Source organism: Salmo salar, chromosome ssa06 (genome assembly GCF_905237065.1).
Source record: "Salmo salar chromosome ssa06, Ssal_v3.1, whole genome shotgun sequence".
NCBI classification, from domain to species: domain Eukaryota; kingdom Metazoa; phylum Chordata; class Actinopteri; order Salmoniformes; family Salmonidae; genus Salmo; species Salmo salar.
The window spans coordinates 32,764,964-32,787,067 of record NC_059447.1 but is presented as its reverse complement, the minus strand read 5'-3'; the positions used below and the strand labels follow the sequence as shown (position 1 = coordinate 32,787,067).

The window sequence follows — 22,104 nt, the reverse complement described above, 5'->3', positions numbered from 1 at the left end:
GTCCCTGAAAATGATACTTCTTTGCATCACCACTGAGAAAAGTGATTAGAGAAATCTCTGTCTCTCCTTCATCATCTTTGGTTAGACCACACATAATGGACTACTCAGTTTGATTGGTCTGCACACACACACACACACACACACACACACACACACACACACACACACACACACACACACACACACACACAGGCAGACACTGAATCCTCCTGGGATGTTTTATCAGACTGTGTACGTAGTGGGGTTGATATGGAGAGGCCTCTCTCACCACCTCCCTGCTGAACAGAGCATCCTCTCATTTCATGCACATCCAGTCTGATAACAGAACTCAAACTCACTGTTACACAATGAATACTGAGTAATCATTATCTATTTGGCCTAAAGCTGACGGGTGTGAAATGTGGTACTGTACTGACGGAGGAGGCTTCACCTCAGCGTAATGTGCCTCTTTAAATCATGATGAGTTGTCACTGCTCGTAAACTTTTATGGTCACTGCTGCTAATGGAAGGTATATTTTGTGTACTTGAAATCAATATGCCTTTAGGGATCATGCACCTCACGCACATTAACTATGAATGGTAATGGGATGGGAATGGAGTCGTATCTGTTCTTCCCCAGAACAGTGTCTACATTGATTTAAAAGACTCCTCTACTATACCACTCCTGTACTACTCCCTAGTTTACATACAGCATACTTTACTCACTACTTCTCTCAGTATGAAAAGCATGTGGGACTCTACAGAGCTCTGTTCGGCCTCACTGCTTGGAAGAAATTCTTTCTATAAGCAATTGACAGCGTTGGTCAGGTACAGGGCTGGCAGTGTCTTTGAATGAAGTGGCCTCTAAAGACTGACCAGACAGCAGCTAATTTCTCCAGTTTCTGGGTCAGGAGGACTGCCGTAATGCCTCTATAGCTGGAAGTTAAAGTTCGCCTTTGCTCTTGTTACAGAAAACCTGAGCTCGCCTGAATTGTATAATAACTCCTAGACAGAGATGTTCAACACTAATGTTGCAGGCTTGTGCTTTGACAAACTGGATATGTCTGAATACCTAGACTGTCTGAATGGAGTGTCTCAGGTACCAATAGAAGCTGTCAAGCTGAGGCATCAACTGAAATGAATTGTAGCACTTACTGTATGGCTAAAAAAAACAAGAGCCTTGGCACCATGCTACAGTACATTAGTTGGTGAATTCAGAGGGTGACTCACTTTAAGCACATCAGCGACTGGCTGTCACTAATGGCTATCACTAAATGTCCTAGAATCATGTTCAAAATCATAAAAATATGAAGCAGGGACTGTCCACCTCTGTTTGACACACAGCCTATCAGTAATGTCTCTTCACACCTTGATGAGCGGCCTGTAGAAAAATGGTGGAGTGTGCGTTTGTCTGTGCCTGGCAGCATTTTCATTTGGTGGTTGTCAGCGAGGAGAATGAGTAATTTCAGTCGCTGTCAACAAGGTTTACATGAACTATCTACAATGTATGGAATATCACAGTGTGGCAGAAAAGATTCATGAGAGATGGTGTCTGGGTGTATTTTTCCTCCTGCCTGACCTTTCATGGCATGATGAAATAGGAAGAGAGGTGTAAGCACTTCCTATGTCAGTTTATGTAAACATTGATTCTGTACCCACAGAGCTCCATTGTCATGGCAATTCTCATAGAAGTATCTTATTTCACATTCAGTGAAGTGCATCATACACACATCATACACACATGTTCTTTCCCCATCAGGTATTCCCCTTCTTCAGGTTGTATTGGGTTGACAGTGTCTTGGTTGTTCATATCAGGCTCATATTAAGGAAATTAATAACAGATTGCATGACTTCATCTAATCAATGACTGATCCAAACTCTGTCGACCCTGCAGCCCACCGTGACATGGTTTGTCCATTGTGTCTCTAATATAGTATGGTTGTAATACAGTATGCTGCCTGGCTGCCAGGCCATAGAGTTCCCCCTGTCAGGGCATCAGTGGGACTTTCCACATGTGCTGCAATTTACTGTCTAACAGCCAGGGCTTCCAGTTTAGGTGGAACTGATGTGGAACGCTTGTTTGAAAAGCCCAATAATTAGTTCAGGCTCCTCAGTGTGGACACATTCAGAAGCCTGGCTAACTAGGTCACTCAGTGGAGGAGACGAATGCCATAAAGTCATCACTAGGGCTGTTACGGTGACTGTATTACCGCCACACCGGCGGTCACGAGTCATGAAGGCAGTCAAATTCCACGTGACCGTTTAGACACGGTAATTAGGCTTCTCCACCCTCCAATGCTGCTGATGGTTATTAGTAGCCTACCAAACTTACAAACTGTGAAAGGATCGACGCAGGAGATAGGAAGCAGGTACAGGGAGTGAAGGTGTAATAACTGACGGACACGAAACAGAACAGGAACAGCGTCTGGACAGGAACACATAACAACAATTAATGCGGACACAGGGAACACCACCGAGGAACAGACAGATATACAGGGTCAATCAACCACATGAAGGAGTCCAGGTGAGTCCAATGAGCTCTGCTGCGTGTAATGATGGTGACAGGTGCGTGTAAAGACGGGTAGTCTGGCACCAGGGAGGGGGAGCAGGCATGACAAGCTGCCTGGTACTCAGCACTATATTGTCCCTCTAATCACTCTGACATCAATGCAAATGTAATCAAAAATCTAATCAAACACTTCATGAGAGCCAATGAGCTGATGTTGCGCAACATATCTTGAGGCTATGCTATTGCGTGCTAAAACAGAGTGATGGCCTCTATTAAAAAGAGGAGGATCCCATCAGCTTTCTATAGGCTAGGCCTACTATATTTATTTCTCAACTTTCCTAATATTAAGCACATTTCTTATCTTTACAACAGGAGTATACCCTACCTGGCTGGCATGAAAATTAACTACGGGAAAAGTGTCCTCCATTCGTTATTTAAGTGCATAGATGACGTCCATTTTCCCCCCTGCCCCTGTTTCGAGACCGGTGGATGATAATGGTCCATTCTAAATCAAAACAAATCTCAAACATATATTATTTAGTATATGTAAAGACAAAATTAAATCAAGAACAGTCTGATGGGTGACAATATTAGCCTATCAATTGTGATTTATATATTATCACTTGTGAATGATGCCCAGCTGTGCAGTAAGGCAAGAAACAGCTCGTGCCTTTTTTTTTTACTTTTTCAAGTCATAGTCTCGCACCTCATGTAGCTTAGTCCATAGGCATATATTTTTTGATACGGTTTGTATCACAACTAAAGTGGCCAAATAACTTCTTAAAATGAAGCATATTAATCTGCTTTACAAGGGGTGTAGAGCCTAACTGGCATACATACTGTACGCAGTACGTGAGTTTCAAGTTTGGGGAAGACCATTTTCACCATAAAAATTCACCTTTATCATAAAAGCATTACATGCATAATCACACTTTTGAGAATGGTGTTTTCCCACTAGTGTTTTCCCGCTAATTGATTGCATTTTGGAACATTCGCGTGTATAGCCTACTGCCGTGTGCGCTTTACTGCACTTATAATGTGAAGAAATAGCCAAACATTTTCTCAACATTTTAAGCTAAACAGTCTGATCGGTTGCGTCAGCCTCAATGCTTAAATTTTTTTTTTGAATGCTAGTGGTTGTATTAATTTGGGATCTATCGCATCCCACAACTGTCCCAGATTGTGTTTGGAATATTTATTTCTTGCACAGAATAGAATCGGTCAACTTTTGTATTATGGGGGATAGTAGATTGACATAAGCTAGTGCTTTTGCTGTTTATTAGGCCTACTCGAAAAGTAAATATGGACAGTTCTTCTAATATCTTCAATGTCCAAGTCGGAATTGGATAAGGACGCATAGTTGCGTCCCTGATGTGTCTGTCTTCACTTGTAGCTTGTGAGAAAGATCCGATCACTATCGAGTATGAAGGTAAGACCCAGACTCAGACCACGTTGAATAAACAATAGTTTAATATACCAACGGGGGCAGGTAATAGACAGGTCAAGGCAGGCATGGATAGTAAACCAGAGGTGGGGCAACGGTACCGGGCGGCAGACAGGGTCAGGGGCAGGCAGAGTGGTCAGGCAGGCGGGCTCAGAATCAGGACAGGCAAGGGTCAAAACCAGGAGGGTGAGAAAAGAGAGACGGGAAAAAAGCAGGCGCTGAGACATAAACCGCTGGCTGACTTGAACAAACAAAATGAGCTGGCAACAGACAAAAAGAAAACACAGGTATAAATACACAGGGGATAATGGGGAAGATGGGCGACACCTGGAGGGGGGTGGAGACAATCACAAAGACAGGTGAAACAGATCAGGGCGTGATAGATCACGTGACGGGCATTGGCTAATAAGAGTTGAGCTATCTGAGAGAGCCTTGAGAGTGAGAGGTATTTCGGAGCACGCAGCCGGGAGAAGGGAATTATAATTATTATATTCAGCCCAAGGGCACAACGGCCATTGGCCTCAAAAGACATGGATTTTTTTTAGGGGAATTACGGCCACACGAAGGGGATGACGCCAAGAAATTCGAGGCATTATCAAGTGCTTGTCAAATTGTGAATGAGAGACAGTCTATAGGGAGGAGGTCAGAGACCTGGCCGTGTGGTGCCAGGACAACAACCTCTCCCTCAACGTGATCAAGACAAAGGAGATGATTGTGGACTACAGGAAAAAGAGGACCGAGCACACCCCCATTCTCATCGACGGGGCTGCAGTGGAGCAGGTTGAGAGCTTCAAGTTCCTTGGTTTCCACATCACCAACAAACTAACATGGTCCAAGCACACCAAGACAGTCGTGAAGAGGCCATGACAAAACCTATTCTCCCTCAGGAGACTGAAAAGATTTGTCAAGGGTCCTCGGATCCTCAACAGGTTCTACAGCTGCACCATTGAGAGCATCCTGACAGGTTGCATCACTGCCTGGTATGGCAACTGCTCGGCCTCCGACCGCAAGGCACTACAGAGGGTGGTGCGTACAGCCCAGTACATCACCGGGGCCAAGCTTCCTGCCATCCAGGACCTCTATATCAGGCGGTGTCAGAGGAAGGCCCTAAAAATTGTCAAAGACTCCAGCCACCCTAGTCTTAGACTATTCTCTCTGCTACCGCACGGCAAGCGGTACCGGAGTTCCAAGTCTAGGTCCAAAAGGCTTCTAAACAGCTTCTACCCCCAAGCCATAAGACTCCTGAACATCTAACCAAATGGCTGCCCAGACTATTTGCATTGCCCCCCCACCCCCCTTTTACACCACTGCTACTCTGTTGTTATCATCACTTTAATAACTCTACCTACATGTACATTGACTCTGTACCGGTACGCCCTGTATATAGTCTCGCTATTGTTATTTTACTGCTGTTCTTTAATTACTTGTTACTTTTATTTCTTATTCTTATCTGTATTTTTTTAAACTGCATTGTTGGTTAGGGGCTCGTAAGTAAGCATTTCACAGTAAGGTCTATACATGTTGTATTCGGCGCATGTGACTAATAACATTTGATTTGATTAAATGTGCACAGCCTGCGCAAATGACAAAGCCGAGCTCATGCCTTTCATGTGACTTTTTTCAAATAATCATTAGTGGCATCATGCAGCCTTGTATTAAAAATACAAACGTTGTTCTATACGTTTTGATCACAACTAAAGTTTCATAAATAACTCTAAATTAAGCATATAGGAAGACCTGTTTCTTTGTTAACCGCTCAACACAGAATAGCCGCATGTGCGCACTCCCTCAAAAATCCTTTAGAGAAAATATATTTTAGATTTTATTCACACTATAAAATAATGCCACGAAATTCTAAGCGAATCTTGTCTGCTAAATGAACTAGTGTAGCCCACAGCCATTTGGCATAGCCAGATCAGGACCTAACATAAGGACAACTCAGAGTATGCTATTCTTTTCTTCTGAAATAGACTATTTTCTTCATATCCTGTTTCTTTCGACCTGTCTAAAATACATAATGGATTTATTGTGATGGTGTAGGCTATGGATTTATTGTGAAGGTGTAGGCTACATTACATGGATTTATTAGACTTTTTAAAATGTAGATGTTCCAAAGGTCTGCATCAGTGGCTTGTAGGCTGTGTGTGGAAGCCAGGAGATGCTGAATGTGTTTATGTTAATTAACGGTCCATTTCTGTGAGACCGGAAGTTATTTGCTTGACAATCACCGGCTGACAAAATTTCATGACCGCCACAGCCCTAGTAATCACTGACGTCTCAGTATGTGGTCAGTTTGGTGTCTGTCTTCGCTATAGGGCTTCACGGCTTTCTCGGAACCAGTCAATACCTGACCATGCTAATCCAGTCATTGAAGTGGTTCTCTTTGGGGGCAGAGGTGTTTAATTACTGGCTTTCACAGTGTTCAGGCTGGCTCATCCTGTCCTTCACATCTGTCAGGGAATTGAAAATGAAAGTGTTTCTCAGACATAACCCTAGACTACAGGAGAGTGAATACACAACTATTCCATGATCTTATAGAGAGTCATATCACTCATCACAGGAGACTACAATCAACAGGCATATTAAATTACATTTGTGTGCATGCGTGTGTGTACAAGTTGAAGTTTCTGTGTATCTACAGGAATCTGCTGTGGGTTATTTTGACACTCTCCATCCGTCATTCTGAAAAGCTGACATCAACCTAAAGGTAGGAAACTGGTTGTAATTTAAAGACCAGTGAAAAGACCTTGGGGGAGATGTCTTGAAACAAAACATTTCTGATGCCCAAACATAAAGAAATACCCTTTGATTTAATGACTGATGAGAGACCTCCTCCCACCCAGCATCAATCACATGGGGACAGTCCATGAGGTGACCTCTGCATTTTACTGCTGAATTCTGAACGTTTCACCAGTCGTTAAAGAAGGGCTTCTTTACATAAATCATCCTCACAGCGATCAACACTTATGTAAATTGCAGAACATGATTGAAGAGAGTTTGATCAGCTGCTTCATTACTTGAACATGAATAAATGAAGGGCAGTAATACTTTTCCTCATTATGTTCACTCTTGGGTCAGGGCTCTATCATATCATATCAGAGCTGTTTACATGAAGTGTCTGATTGATATTGAATAGGTCTTTGTTTCCATGCATTCCTCCACTCTCCTATATCCTGGTATTAGACCTGTGGTGTGGCTGGATTGAATGGTGGGATATTTGCACACTCAGGATCTTGGTGGCTTTGGGACCTTCAAGCGTGACATTCACCGTTGGCGATGATTAATTGTGAACTGGATGGGTGTAAACAGCGGTGTTTAATACAACGCTGTGGTTTTGGGAGAACACTGTCGCCGGGCCAATCAATAGCTGCTCGTTTCTGTCTACAGTCCTATTTACCATGTGATTTATCACCAAGTATTTTGGGGAGCCAGTGCCGCCTGATAGGTTGGCATTGTCTAGGTTGGTAATCTCGTTCCCAGACACTCCTGCACAAATGTGCATAGAGTCTGGTGGACCAGTGCGTCAAACTTGGCCAAAACATAGAGCTGGGAGAAACTCCTGGCACATAGGCATTGGCTTAATCTAACTAATCTACCAACCAATCATCTCCCACATCTTCCCCCTAACCCTCCCCTGTACGCTAGTACACCACAAGCACAGAGCACCACAAGCACACAGCACCACAAGCACACCACACCACACCACAAGCACATGAGATTTGCTTAAATGAAATGATGACAAATACTTTGCCATAGAATCACTCGCATATAATTCTATGGTCACTCCCACTAAGGCCAACTTTGAGTGGTTGATATCCCAGGCTTATATGCGCTGTGCGCAATAGCCTGGGGATGAGGTTAGTAACACAGCATCTGCTAATGTCACGTCTGTGAGTGCTGTAATTTCAGCAGGCTTTTGCTCAGTCACACTCCACAGTGTGAGGGAAGAGAAGTTAGCTGGTGAGAAGTGCTGGCACCCACCAGGAGTGAAAAGCTGCATCAGATAAGACCTCCTGCTGGGAGAGTCTGCAGCGCCCGCTCCATCTGTTCTCCCTTCTGGTTCGCTCCTCCCCAAATAGAATGTCTCGCCAAGTCTTATATTTAACTTTCCTTCACTTTCCCACCCCCCCTCTTGTCTGCTCCCTCTTTCCTCCTCTCCTGCAGGGTACCACCACAGCCTGCCGTCCTCACCGTACTCCTCCGGGCCCGAAGGTCAAAGGTTACCTCCATCCGGAACTTTGTCATCAGAGTTCCTGAACCATGGTGTGCCAGTGAAGATCCTGTTGCTGGTGTGCAACGCCGCCTGGAATGCCCAGCAGGCTGTCAGGTTAGGTGACTGTTTCAAACAAACTCTGGGATCTAAGGGGCGGTTGGTGTTGTTCACCTCTTCATACTGTCACTCAGAAGTGAAAGAGAAAGTTACAGTTACAACATAAGGTCATGATTAATTTCTAAATATAGACTTTTTATTCGACTTTGGGAAAGTAGGAAAACATGGGGAAATATGCAGCACAGAAAGGCCTCTACTATCTCATGTGACAGTTGAATGAGCCACAGTCAATGAGTCACAGCCTCTAAGAGTTTCTTGTCAATCTAATTGAGAGGCGAGTCTCCAACTGAATGGTTGTGAAGTTTGACATCTGACACGATGGAGTAATCCATCAGACATCCAGCCCGACAGCAGGGAGGGATCAATACTCGCTCAGGAGACCTCACAGAGTCAGCCATGAGAAATCCAATCCCATCCAGAAGGCTTAGTGTCTCTCAGCGTTCTCCCATGCTTCAACATTGCTGATTAACCCTCCCACTGGGCACACACTGGTGTCAGATGTCAAACTTTACAACCAATCAACGTTGTTTCAACGTAATTTGTCAATGTATTTGTGATGTGGAATCAACTTGGAAAATATATTGGATTTGAAAAAAGTAATCAACCAGTACTGTTTTCATCTAATTTCAACCAGAGTTGTAAACATAAAAACGTGTGTAAAACTTCAATTTAAAGGTAAGGTTCACCCATTTTGAATGTTATATTGTTTTTGTGCATCCCTGAGTGATGTTCTATCAATTTCCTGGGTCCTTTCATGTTTTCATGTGCATCTGAGTTGTTGGCGTTCAAGCAGGCAGTAATCCGGACGGTATGACGTAGCACTGTGATAAAGTCACTCTCACTACACTGGAATAGGACTTTTAGATCGTGAAAACGTCTATCATACATGTTAGATTTCAATAATGGCCGATGTCATAACACGGGAGGATGTCTAGTCTTAAATGAGCCATTGGTTATATTTTTGCAATATTCCTACCTCGAGAAATGTTTTATTTAATAGAGGGTCTAGCCCATTTTTCCTATTTGTCTGCCTCTTTAATCCAGGGTGCATTGCATAGTGCCGTTACCAGAGATATGAAAGAAAGGAATGAAGGAACGTATAACGCCCCACCCAGCAGACTGTCGACCATTCGCGTTCACGTTGTCATGCTGTGTCACACGGTTGCTAAGCTAATCGTCACGCAATCCCTTCTCAAAGTCGAGAAATGTGCCTATTTTCATCTAAAGTACCTAATGTCACGATTCCAAAGCTATACGATATTACAGGTAGCAAGTTAATTATCTCACATCTCGGAAATATTTGTAATGTTGTACTTCTTGTTGACGAAATTAGTGCTAGTGTTGGTTTTTGAGCTAGCGCCCAATTGACTCCCATTCGCTCCTTGTCCCAGAATCACCCAGAATGCACCGGCCTGTACCATAGACATAGCATGGGCAACGTTTCCCCATCTCCTCAAAAGTATATCTGCAGTTGAGAATGTCAGACTCCACTCTGTGAGGCACATCGATCTGCAGGTTGAACATGCTGAGGTTGTAGACTCCTAAATTGATAGTGCCGTTTTTTAAAGGCGATTTTACAGCTAACTAGCTACTGCACATGCTGATATTGTCTTTGGTATTATTGTGTGTAGCTATGTTTTCTTGCTTGATAGCTAGTTACCTAGCCAGCCAGCCAATAGAGAAACCATTGCATGTGGATTTTGTAGTCGATTTGAGCTGCAACACATTTCCACAACGATTTTCCATTTTGTTGCCAACCTTGTTATAACGCCAAAATGAAACATTAGTTCACCAAAAAGTATTCTTCTCGCATATTAATGTTAGTTAACACTGTAAATTAAAAGAATTAATGGTTTTGGTTGGATTTTTCCTTTAAATACCTTGTCTAACAGGTTGTTACATGCATCTAATTTTAACATAATCATCAGAACTATGTATACTTTGAAATTGCATTAATTCCACAGAAACGTAAAAAAAATTCAACCCATATTCAATAACCACTGAGTGTACAAAACATTAGTAACCCCGGATCTTTCCATGACTAAAGCCCTATTCGACGGGATACGTTTTACTGGAGGTGCTCAGGTAATGTAATTATGTGCACAAGCACAAATCACCACTTCTGTAATTTTAGTCCCGCCCGAATCTACCATGTCAGTAATTTTTACTTGGCAGGAAGGTTATTACCCCTGCCCTAAAAACCTACTGTTTTTCAGCAAACTCCAAGGTCCTCAGATAATACTTCTCCCGTGCGAATCGTGTTTAGGATGTGAACGTGGGAACAAATTGATGCTTAAAACAATGTGCTATACAAGTAACCTACAGATGAATCCTGTTTTTTTCATATCAACTTTCCTAGTGCCAATACTTCTCTTTTAAAATATGAAGTGGACGATATTGTGCCAATTAATTGATAAACTGCCAAATACGTATGCATTATTATTTTGACTTTCTCGAACTGAAGGCCAATGTTAGGCTATCCCTAGACATTTGAAATATCTTCACGCCTAGAAGAGCCTCCAGGTTTTCGTCATAATGGTCAATTGTGAATGAGGGAAAAAAATATTACAGGGGCAGTTTGGTAAAACTAATCCCATCAGAATCGCCCACTGGAAAAACGGACATGCTGGGGTAATTATTACATAACCGACATTCTATAGTAATACTAGTCCGTGCAAATAGGGCTATAGACTGACCAGGTGAATCCAGGTGAAAGCTATGATCCCTTATTGATGTCACCTGTTAAATCAACTTCAATCAGTGTAAATGAAGGAGAGGAGACAGGTTAAAGAAGGATTTTTAAGCCTTGAGACAGTTGAGACATGGATTGTGTATGTATGTGTGCCATTCAGAGGGTGAATAGGCAAGACAACATATTTTATTGCCTTTGAATGGGGTATGGTAGTAGGTGCCAGGTGTACTGGTTTGAGTGTTTCAAGAACTTCAATGCTGCTGGGTTTTTCATGCTCAACAGTTTCCCGCATGTATCAAGAATGGCCCATCCAACTGTGGGAAGCATTGAAGTCAACATGGGCCAGCATCCCCACGGAACGCTTTCTACACCTTGTAGAGTCTATGCTCTGAGGAATTGAGGCTGTTCTGGATGCAAAAGGACATGCAACTAAATATTAGGAAGGTGTTCCTAATGTTTTGTACACTTGGGTGGTTGAAATTAAATTAATTAAATTACTTTCAAATTTGATTAGACATTTTATTTGACCTTGTCTCAACGTTGATAGTAAAATGGTATGTTTGAATCAATGTCATTGTTTCAACGTCATGTTATCGACCTAAATAAAGAGGTATATTGAAATAAAATGTGACGCCACAGTCCAAAAACCCGTGCCTAAACATTGACTCTTACTTGTATATGAGGGCTGATTTAGTCATATTCTCAACATAGACTTTTTGTTGAGATGGAGACGTGAATCCAACATTTTAATAACAAACCATTTTTAAATCAACCAGCTGTCCTTCATATACAAGACAATATCCAAATGTAAAAGTGTTTTATCAGGAATTTGACATCCTATTTACAGGGCTAACTACTTCTAAACTTCCCATAATCCAATCAACCATGGATTAATGATAGTATATCTAGCTACACGTTGAAATGATGGTGTCCTTTGTTGGGCAAATCAGATGTCAATGTAGTCATAAACCCAACCTCACTCTGAATTTACTTCCACATACAACTTGGGTATGAAAAGTTAGAGTAACTTTCGACTATTCTATGTTATTTAGGTAGTCTACACAAAGGAGTATGAAAGCTGATCAATGTCTAAATGTGTTGACATGATAGTTCAGCTGAAACAAACACAGCTTGTTTGCTAAGCAGGGTATATAGAGGTAGGCATCTGGATGGTGGACTTGTTCTCACTGATATTGAAACAATATAAAATAAAATATGTCTAATCAAATCTAAAATTCAACATAATTTCAATATAGGAAGAAAAAAACTAGAAGTTTCAACACTATTTCAACCTATACATAGTTCTGATGAGTATGTTGAAATTAGATTGATGTAAGCACCTGTTAGTAAAGTTAAGTCAATGTATTTAAGTTGAAGTCTTACCCTAATTTCAATGTTGGTTGAAATGAGATGAAAACAGTACTGGTTGATGACTTTTTTTTAAATCCAATGTATTTCCAGGTTTATTCCACACCACAATACGTTGAAAAATTACCTTCAAACAATGTTGATTCAACCAGTGTGTGCCCAAGTGGGCTCAGACCTGTCTCTGTCTCATCAGGTGATGGGTGAAGATATTTGTGTGCAGAGAAAATGACATGTGGATTGCACTCTTTGTCTTTCTCTTATTGTCCTACAGGGAATAGGTTTTGCAGGAACATTCCTCTAACCAGCACAGTGTGTCATTTCCATTTCAGTGTCATTGCTTTGTTTAACCGTCAACTCCAAAGTGAGTGAATATATTTTTGAAGACCTTCTTGATGAATCTAATTAGTATAATAAAACATTAGTTTAAACTAGAGATGTCAGTCATTTTGCATTGGATGTGTCTCAATCCGCGGTGTCGCACTTCCGCATCTGCAGTGATAGGTAACAGCACTAGAGCGAAAATTGGTCTTCTCACAAAATCGTCTTTAGCATCCGAACAAAACATGAGACTTTCACGAACACGATGATGTTGTCCGTTTTGCTCTACGACCCCTACACGTGTCTTGGAAGTTATCTGAAGTTGCTACAGCCGATTTGACAACTTCTGTCTGTAGCGTCTGAGCAGTTTGGTGGTCTACACACTAATATGACCCCTCTTTTGAAAGCTGAGACTCTCACGTACGTATCAGTTGCCCACAACATGAGTCGTCTGAAGGTCTCCCGGTACCAGTTGAAAATAATTCTGGAATTACAGTATATATGGAGACTGTTTAGTGCCAAAAATAAGGGGTTAAATACCTATCAAAGATGCAGGACAGCCATTTCCGAACAAACTTCCTTTGGAATTTTTTTGGGCACTATCTGTTGTTCCAAGTAGCGAACCTGTTATTCAAAGCATTTGTATGGGCTAATAGCAGTAAGGCCAAATACAATTCTAGATCAAATAGCTAAATTAACCTTGGTATGACCTTCTTAAAACAATTCCATATAACTTAGTAAAAGAGCTAAGAGTTGCTGTCTAATCCATATCTTCTCTGGACATGGCATGCTTTAGAAGTGAGTTCCTCGCTGAGATCGTTCAAAGCCAGATTGCTAGACATTATAGTCTGAAATCCAGTCCTGTTTGTAGCAGGCCACCTCACCCATATTGATTTTATGTATTTTGCATTTGCTTAGATGTTTCTTTCCTAGTGATCCCATCATTATGCACAGTGTGGAACAGGACAAACAAATCAAAATGTGACCCATATTTCCATGCAGAAAAATTGCCTGTTGAGGAGAGAGATGCGATGCGGATCTGTGGGAATTCTGACACATTTCATAGTCTCCATTGGATGATCTTATCACAAGTGTCAAATGTTTTTTGGATCAAATAACTTTCTCATTTGTTTTGGTCTGACAGATGAAAATAAATCTGACTCTGCCATAAGCGTGAAATTATTATTAAGAGATATGAGCTCTGCATTATTTTTGCAATTTATTCCAAAGACTGCACAGCTAGAAAATGTGGTTCCCTGGAAGTTATGGGTTAGTGAATGTCTGTTTTTGGTTTCACAATGGTTGTGGGAACAAAGCCATACGTTTTGTGACTGGTAAAAAGGAATGTTTTTTCAACGTTCTGAGAACAGAAGGGAACATTTTGCCTATTCTGGGAACATTTATTTTTAGGTTGCAGGGAGGTTCTGAGAATGTTTTACTCTGGTTCCTTGAAAGTTTTCCTGGGAGATTTTATTAACACTTTGAGAACAGAAATTATATGTTATTTAGAGGTTTTTGAATAACTTTCTTTCAAACTTTTAGAAATACTCCTCAGTTTTATCAGCTGTCCGGGTGGCTGTTCTCAGACAATCCCACAGGTGAAGAACCTGGATGTGGAGGTCCTGGTCTGGCGTGGTTACACGTGGTCTGCGGTTGTGAGGCTGGTTGACTGGTGTCAAATTCTCTAAAACGACATTGGAGGCGGCTTATGGTAGAGAAATGAACATTCAATTCTCTGGCAAAAACTCTGGTGGACAATCCTGCAGTCAGCATGCAAATTGCACACTCCCTCAAAGCTTGAGACATCTGTGGCATTGTGTTGTGTGACACAATTGCGCATATTAGAGTGGCCTTTAATTGTCCCCAGCACAAGGTGCAGCTGTGTAATGATCATGTTGTTTAATCAGCTTCTTGATATGCCACACCTGTCAGGTGAATGGATTATTTTAGAAAAGGAGAAATGTTCACTAACAGGGATGTAAACAAATGTGTTCACAAAATTTGAGAGAAATAAGCTTTTTGTCCGTATGCAAAAATTCTGGGAGCTTTTATTTCAGCTCATGAAACAAGGGACCAACATTTTACATGTTGCGTTTATATTTTTGTCCAGTATATAATCTTATTTTCTCTATCCGTGGAATTAGTCCACTGCGCCACAAGGATTGAGCTAGCATGCCATGTTTTTTTACGCATTCAAAATAAAAGTTGTTCATTTTAGTCTATTCAAACACACCCCATTTCATATGAAACAAGCACTCATTATGATCAGGTGTGGCCAATTAGTGGGCGCGGCCAACGCACCTGAACATACTTAACAAGATAGAGGATAGAGTTTTGTTAATGCTGAGAACGGAATGTATGTTTTTAAATAACGTTCTTAGAAAGTTCTCTAAACGTTACTAAAGTTTTCTTTGGTTTTTATGGAAAGTTTTTGTAACCCTCCCTCTGAAAAATGTGAGAACATGACTTTAAATAGAACCATGATGAAACCTGTAGGAAACGTTATGCTAAAGTACTGAAATTCCCACAGAAGAACATTGTTTCTTAACATTCTTGGAACAATTAGAGAACATGACTTTAGATAGAACAATGATGAAACGTTATGCTGAAGTACCTTTTTTTTAATGTTCTCTGAACTATTTGAGAATATTCCCAATGTCAAACCAGTTGGACAATGTTCCTACAGTAGAACATTACCAAAATTGAAATTAAATGTAAACATGTTTGAACTTTTAGGAAACTTTCTGTTAAAGTAATGAAATACCAGGAAAATAAAAGTTTTGTCAAGTTCCTTAAATGTGCTGAGAATGTTACAAAGCCAAGCAACAATCCAGTACCGTTCCCAGAAAGTTGTGGGAAGGTTTTATACAAAATAACCATAGGATAAGCACGCTCTCACCAAGCTCTAAGAAACATATGGTTCTCAGAACGTTATGTGCTAGCTGGTTGGGGTCTGTTTTAGGCTCTTGCCCTGAGATGAACCCAAATGATTCCATTTTGACCTGTGTAGTCTTTATCATTTATGCACCCTCTTAAAGCTGTGTGTGATACTCTTAGTTAATCAGGGGTTAGTTATCATGACGGTTCATTTCTTCAGAAAATATTTGTGAAAATGTCCTCTGAAAAAGTCTGTCTCAATGGAGCTAATTCTGTGTATTTCTGTAGAATGTCTTTGGATTGTTATCGCACCACTACCCCAGCTACGCTCCATTCTGCTGCCTTGGACTTGACGTTGGCAGGCTTGGCCATGCACTAGTCCTCACAGCTGCCTTTGTTCTAGATGGATGATCCCACACAAAACTATCAGAGCGATCATCTGACGATCAACACTCACATCTTAAATCCATCAGTCTGAGTGATGCCCACCAGCAGCCCAGTGGACAATTTGTTCCTTGCTGTCTTCTCTGTGTACACTAAGACACATAAAGCACAACGGTGCTTCAGAGACAACTCACAAGACTGTTGTAGTAGCTCAAGACTTTACAAGGCTACTGCTAAAACGGTGCCTCGGAGGCACCACAGGGGGATCATTGTGGGATGAACATGGACACGCCTGTAAGCTAATTAGACATACTTCCAATCTTGCATCATTCTCAGGTGAAGAGAGAGGGGTAGTACTGTGTACCAGGGCCTGCCATAGAGAGAGGGCTTGACAAGACTATGGGCCGATGATCTGAACAGCATACCAAGTCCTGAAAATAAAGGAACAAACACCTCAAAGCACAGAAAAGGAAAGGCTTTTTGTTGTTGTATCTCTTTATGTCCTGGTTGTTGCAGCTGTTGCTCATAGTGACCATGGAATGTGGGTCTGCAATTACAGAACAATCCGTGGAAAGTACAGTATGTTGAATGGAGGACAATGACATTAATGGTAACAATGTTGAACAGTGTTTGCGATAACTTAATGTACCTTGAGTATCTACATGTTTTCCATGAGTTAATGGGACAACCCTTCATGAAACTATGATGAGTATTGAATAAAAACAGAATCAATATTTTACTTTAAGACTCAGACGAGAAATACATTTTGATAGGGTTTGTGCACTTTCACGTTGACCTAATCAAGCAAAAGTTTGTAGTGAAGGCCAGAGAAGTATTTGCAAAATATTCAGCTCTGGGTCGTGTTACCTGCCAGATTGGCGTACACTGAGGAAAATATGTAATTTTAATTTGATAGATCATTGAGATGCAACTTGATTAACCCTGTGACTAATCTCTCAGTTATGTGTGTGAGCCTCAGCCTCTCCCAGTTAGAGATGAGGAGTTTATGACAGAGACATGGCCTCAATCTGAGGTGCCGTTTAATGAAGGCATGTGATCCTTCAGCTCTGATGCAGGGCCATGCCTGTGCTATTGTTATAATGTATAATTATCTCTGTGTGTCTCATATAGATACACTGTAATGAGAGCTCTGGTATAATGGTGATTATATGCAGTGGGGGGAAAAAGTATTTGATCCCCTGCTGATTTTGTACGTTTGCCCACTGACAAAGAAAGGATCAGTCTATAATTTTAATGGTAGGTTTATTTGAACAGTGAGAGACAGAATAACAACAAAAATATCCAGAAAAACGCATGTCAAAAATGTTATAAATTGATTTGCATCTTAATGAGGGAAATAAGTATTTGACCCCCTCTCAATCAGAAAGATTTCTGGCTCCCAGGTGTCTTTTATACAGGTAACGAGCTGAGATGAGGAGCACACTCTCAAAGGGAGTGCTCCTAACCGCAGCTTGTTACCTGTAAAAAAGACACCTGTCCACAGAAGCAATCAATCAATCAGATTCCAAACTCTCCACCATGGCCAAGACCAAAGAGCTCTCCAAGGATGTCAGGGACAAGATTGTAGACCTACACAAGGCTGGAATGGGCTACAAGACCATCGCCAAGCAGCTTGGTGAGAAGGTGACAACATTTGGTGCGATTATTCAGAAATGAAAGAAACACAAAAGAACTGTCAATCTCCCTCGGCCTGGGGCTCCATGCAAGATCTCACCTCGTGGAGTTGTAATGATCATGAGAACGGTGAGGAATCAGCCCAGAACCACACGGGAGGATCTTGTCAATGATCTCAAGGCAGCTGGGACCATAGTCACCAAGAAAACAATTGGTAACACACTACGCCGTGAAGGACTGAAATCCTGCAGCGCCCGCAAGGTCCCCCTGCTCAAGAATACATATACATGCCCGTCTGAAGTTTGCCAATGAACATCTGAATGACTCAGAGGACAACTGGTGAAAGTGTTGTGTTCAGATGAGACCAAAAGGGAGCTCTTTGACATCAACTCAGCTCGCCGTGTTCGGAGGTGGAAGAATGCTGCCTATGACCCCAAGAACACCATCTCCACCGTCAAACATGGAGGTGGAAACATGCTTTGGGGGTGTTTTTCTGCTAAGGGGACAGGACAACTTCGCCGCATCAAAGGGACGATGGACGGGGCCATGTACCGTCAAATCTTGGGTGAGAACCTCCTTCTCTCAGCCAGAGCATTGAAAATGGGTCGTGGATGGGTATTCCAGCATGACAATGACCCAAAACACACGGCCAAGGCAACAAAGGAGTTGCTCAAGAAGAAGCACATTAAGGTCCTGGAGTGGCCTAGCCAGTCTCCAGACCTTAATCCCATAGAAAATCTGTGGAGGGAGCTGAAGGTTTGAGTTGCCAAACGTCAGCAACGAAACCTTAATGACTTGGAGAAGATCTGCAAAGAGGAGTGGGACAAAATCCCTCCTGAGATGTGTGCAAACCTGGTGGCCAACTACAAGAAACGTCTGACCTCTGTGATTGCCAACAAGGGTTTTGCCACCAAGTACTAAGTCATGTTTTGCAGAGGGGTCAAATACTTATTTCCCTCATTAAAATGCAAATCATTTCATAACATTTTTGACATGCGTTTTTCTGGATTTTTTTGTTGTTATTCTGTCTCTCACTGTTCAAATAAACCTACTATTAAAATTATAGACTGATCATTTCTTTGTAAGTGGGCAAACGTACAAAATCAGCAGGGGATCAAATACTTTCCCCCCCCACTGTAGGTGGAGCGTCATCCGTGACGATATGTGAAGGGGGCCTGAAGACTAGTAAGAAACCAGCGACCTAAGCAGGGATAGTGTGGTTCTGCCTATATGACAGTGTGAGAAGTAAATGCAGGATGTGTACTCTACTCTTTCACTCACTGTACATTGATTAAACAGTCATTTGGGTCAATGAAATGTTAGTTGACCACAAACATGCTCATCAATGAAATTATGTTTTTTGATCAGTTCACTTCACATATCCCATTGATAACTGTCTAAGATCCTCTCTCTTCTGACTGAATGGTCATCACGTGTTCCCATCTGCTCCTCAGGTTTGGACCTCCGTTCCTGATGAGGGAGGACCGCTCCATCTCCTGGGACCAGCTGCAGCAGAGCATCCTCAGCAAGCTCTACTACCTGATGATCAACGGAGCACAGGCCCAGGTACAACACTGGAAGACCATAGCTGACACACAGCTAATGGCTCAGCGACTCTCCAACCCTAACCTCTAACCCTGGGCTAGTGTGTTTTCTACCTGTCATATCTCTCTATGCCTTGTCTTCTAGTGCAGTATGGGCTACCTCTTGAGTATAAAAAAACACCTAACCAAAACTACCTTACGGTATGTGCATATACAGTCAGGTTTGAAATTATTGACCCCCTTGATAAAGATGAGCAACAATTACTGTATAAAATAAATAATTAAAATACTGAGCTATATTGTATGCTACATTTTTAAATTATATTATTTTATACTAATACAATTGCTCAGAAAAAAAACATTCTCAAAAAGTTGGGCGTCAAAATGATTGACACCCCTGTTTTCAATACCTTTCAATTCCTCACCTTGCGAGGATAACGGCACTGAGCCTTCTATGAGTTGGAGAACACATTGGGAGGGATCTTAGACCATTCCTCCATACATAATCCATTTGGATCCTTAATAACCTTTGTCTGTGCTTATGGACTGCCCTCTTGAATTCAAACCACAGGTTTTCAATGGGTTTCAAGTCTGGAGACTGATATGGCCATTACAAAATATTGATCTTGTGGCCAATTCATTTCTTTGTGGATTTTGATGTGTGCTTGGGGTTATTGTCTTGCTGGAAGATCCAAACCAAGTGGCTTGTTTGCATTGTCTCCACCTTTGTTGGGACAACTGCAGAACATCGGACAAACATGTAATAATACAAACGCAGACAAAACAGTCTGCTTAGATGCGCCCAGCTGTGTGACTCTGATTGCTGTTCAGCGCAGCATAGCATGATGTTAATCATGTCGCCACACAGCTTTCCAGTTAATGTCTGACTGTCAGGCGGCTGCATGGCCACCAGACTGCATGTCTGTCTGTCTGTCTGTCTGTCTGTCTGTCTGTCTGTCTGTCTGTCTGTCTGTCTGTCTGTCTGTCTGTCTGTCTGTCTGTCTGTCTGTCTGTCTGTCTGTCTGTCTGTCTGTCTGTCTGTCTGTCTGTTTGCTAAAGGCTCCTGATGTTTTAGGGAGAGAAAAAAAGAACAGGTTAGCATTCCGTGAAGAGAGAAGGAGAGACAGAGATGCCATGAAGGAAGAGTGAGAGTGTTAAACTCTCTGTAATTCTCTGTATTGGATTTATCCTGTCCTTTTTTAAACCTCCAGTTGGCTATTTAATTAAAGCCTAGCTTACAAAATCAGTGTAAGGAGCCTACCTCAGCCAAGAGAGAGACACTCCAAATGGATGTTTTGCCAAAAAAATACAATTCTTTAGAGCTTGAAAGGACAGATACGCGTCAACCTGTGGTTTATGGCAGCAATCACTTACTTTCAAAAGTGGATTTTCTACCCTTATCTAATTTTAGACCACAGCAATGGAGTCCAATAGCAGCAGAGTGGCAGTAAGCCAGTCAGTCTGCCTCATTGGATCCTGATGTTGCCTCTCCGTTGCCTGACAGCTCAGTCAGCATGGAGCTGCTCACTAGAGCAGACAGGGTGACATGCTACATATGCTACGCTAACCATTCAGATGACATGGTGCTGGTGACTGTGTATAATTAGAGAATAACAGCACCCCTCCTTGAGCAGGCTGTGGCTTAGACTCACAGCTGTAATTCATGACACTACATGATGTCCTCACAGTGACACACTCTGTGAGGATGGGGAACTGATGAGATTTAATTGAAGATGCAATACGGGAGATGAGTAGATTTGTAAATGTGGAATGGAGAATGGATATTTGTCACACAGAGACAGACCATGTTACACAGTCACAGACAGATGATGTTATGGTAATATGTGAGGGATTAAGCAGAAATCCGTCAGTGCTTAGATTGTAATGGGAAAGCATTAGAACATTATTCTCACGTCTAACTAGTGTTGCTATCTACCAAATCATAATGTTCTCTTAACACAAGCAGTAATTAACCCAGGTAGATTTAAGACTAAAAGAAACTGAAAGCAATGATTTTCTCTTGGAATGCGTGTGCTACTATAACAACTCTTGTGTCTAATTCAGTATTGTTTGGTCTCCTCTTGCCTCATGCAGTGTTCTGTCTGAGACAGGTAGAAGCTCAGAGGTGTAGTGTTGCGTGCTGTTGAGTTTTAGCTGTGTTTTTCTTCCTATCTACCCAGCAGTCATTCTGACAGGGTGTGACATTACTCAGAGCCAGACCAAACCTAGGTCCTTATTTGTTCATTTTCCCTCTCACTTACTCATACCTTCTCACACACGTCACACACGCACATACACACACACACCTGAGCTGAGCCTCTTTCTGCTTCACACACACACACCAGTGCTTTTCACACATTCTTAGACTGCAGCCCACAGTGGGTGGGATACACACACACAAGGGTATATACTGTATCTGTGTGTGGCATGGGTGGTCTTTGCATGTAGACACAAGTCTATCATGCTAAGAAGAAAACAGGGCTTAAACAAAGTGGCTAAGTACTAGATAAGAGGGAAACTAATTTCAGGTCCACTTTTGTCATCTTTCGTTTCAAGCTTTTGACAGGTAATTCACTTTGAAGACTTTGGGAAGGTTGAGGTATTGTAAGGGAATGCGTTCACAAAAACATCTCAGAGACGGCATGGAAAGCTGCCAGAGGGTAATGCGATAAACACTAGGACCTCAAATATGTAGCTGCTTTACACATGCATTTATAGAGGACAGTATGACCCAGTGGGAATCCATTCTTCTTCCATTTTAAACCATTCTGGCATTTCAGTTGGAGCAGTCATAAGAGCACTTAATGTGTTCTGTGTTCTCTATCTCAGGTTGAGAACAAATATAGAAAAACCCTCTTCAAGACTCTCTGGGGTATTTAGACAAACTGCAGGCCTCACAGATTCCTTTATGAGGTCTGGTTATTCCCCCGACGTCCTAGAATTTAGATCTAGTATCTTTATTCTAGGTTATCCCATGACAGGTCGGTGTCGAGCTGTATGCTCACACGGCATCCTAATATACAG

General features: G+C 41.9%; 1 protein-coding gene across 1 annotated transcript in view; it reads left to right on the top strand.

Moving 5' to 3' along the window:
• Positions 1-22,104, top strand: part of LOC106607063 (ubiquitin carboxyl-terminal hydrolase 43) — an 86,719-nt gene that overhangs the window by 48,712 nt on the left and 15,903 nt on the right. The window contains exons 7-8 of the mRNA XM_045720322.1: positions 8,097-8,259; positions 18,991-19,102. Coding sequence (XP_045576278.1) covers positions 8,097-8,259; positions 18,991-19,102 — 275 coding nt within the window. The remainder of the gene's footprint in view (positions 1-8,096; positions 8,260-18,990; positions 19,103-22,104) is intronic.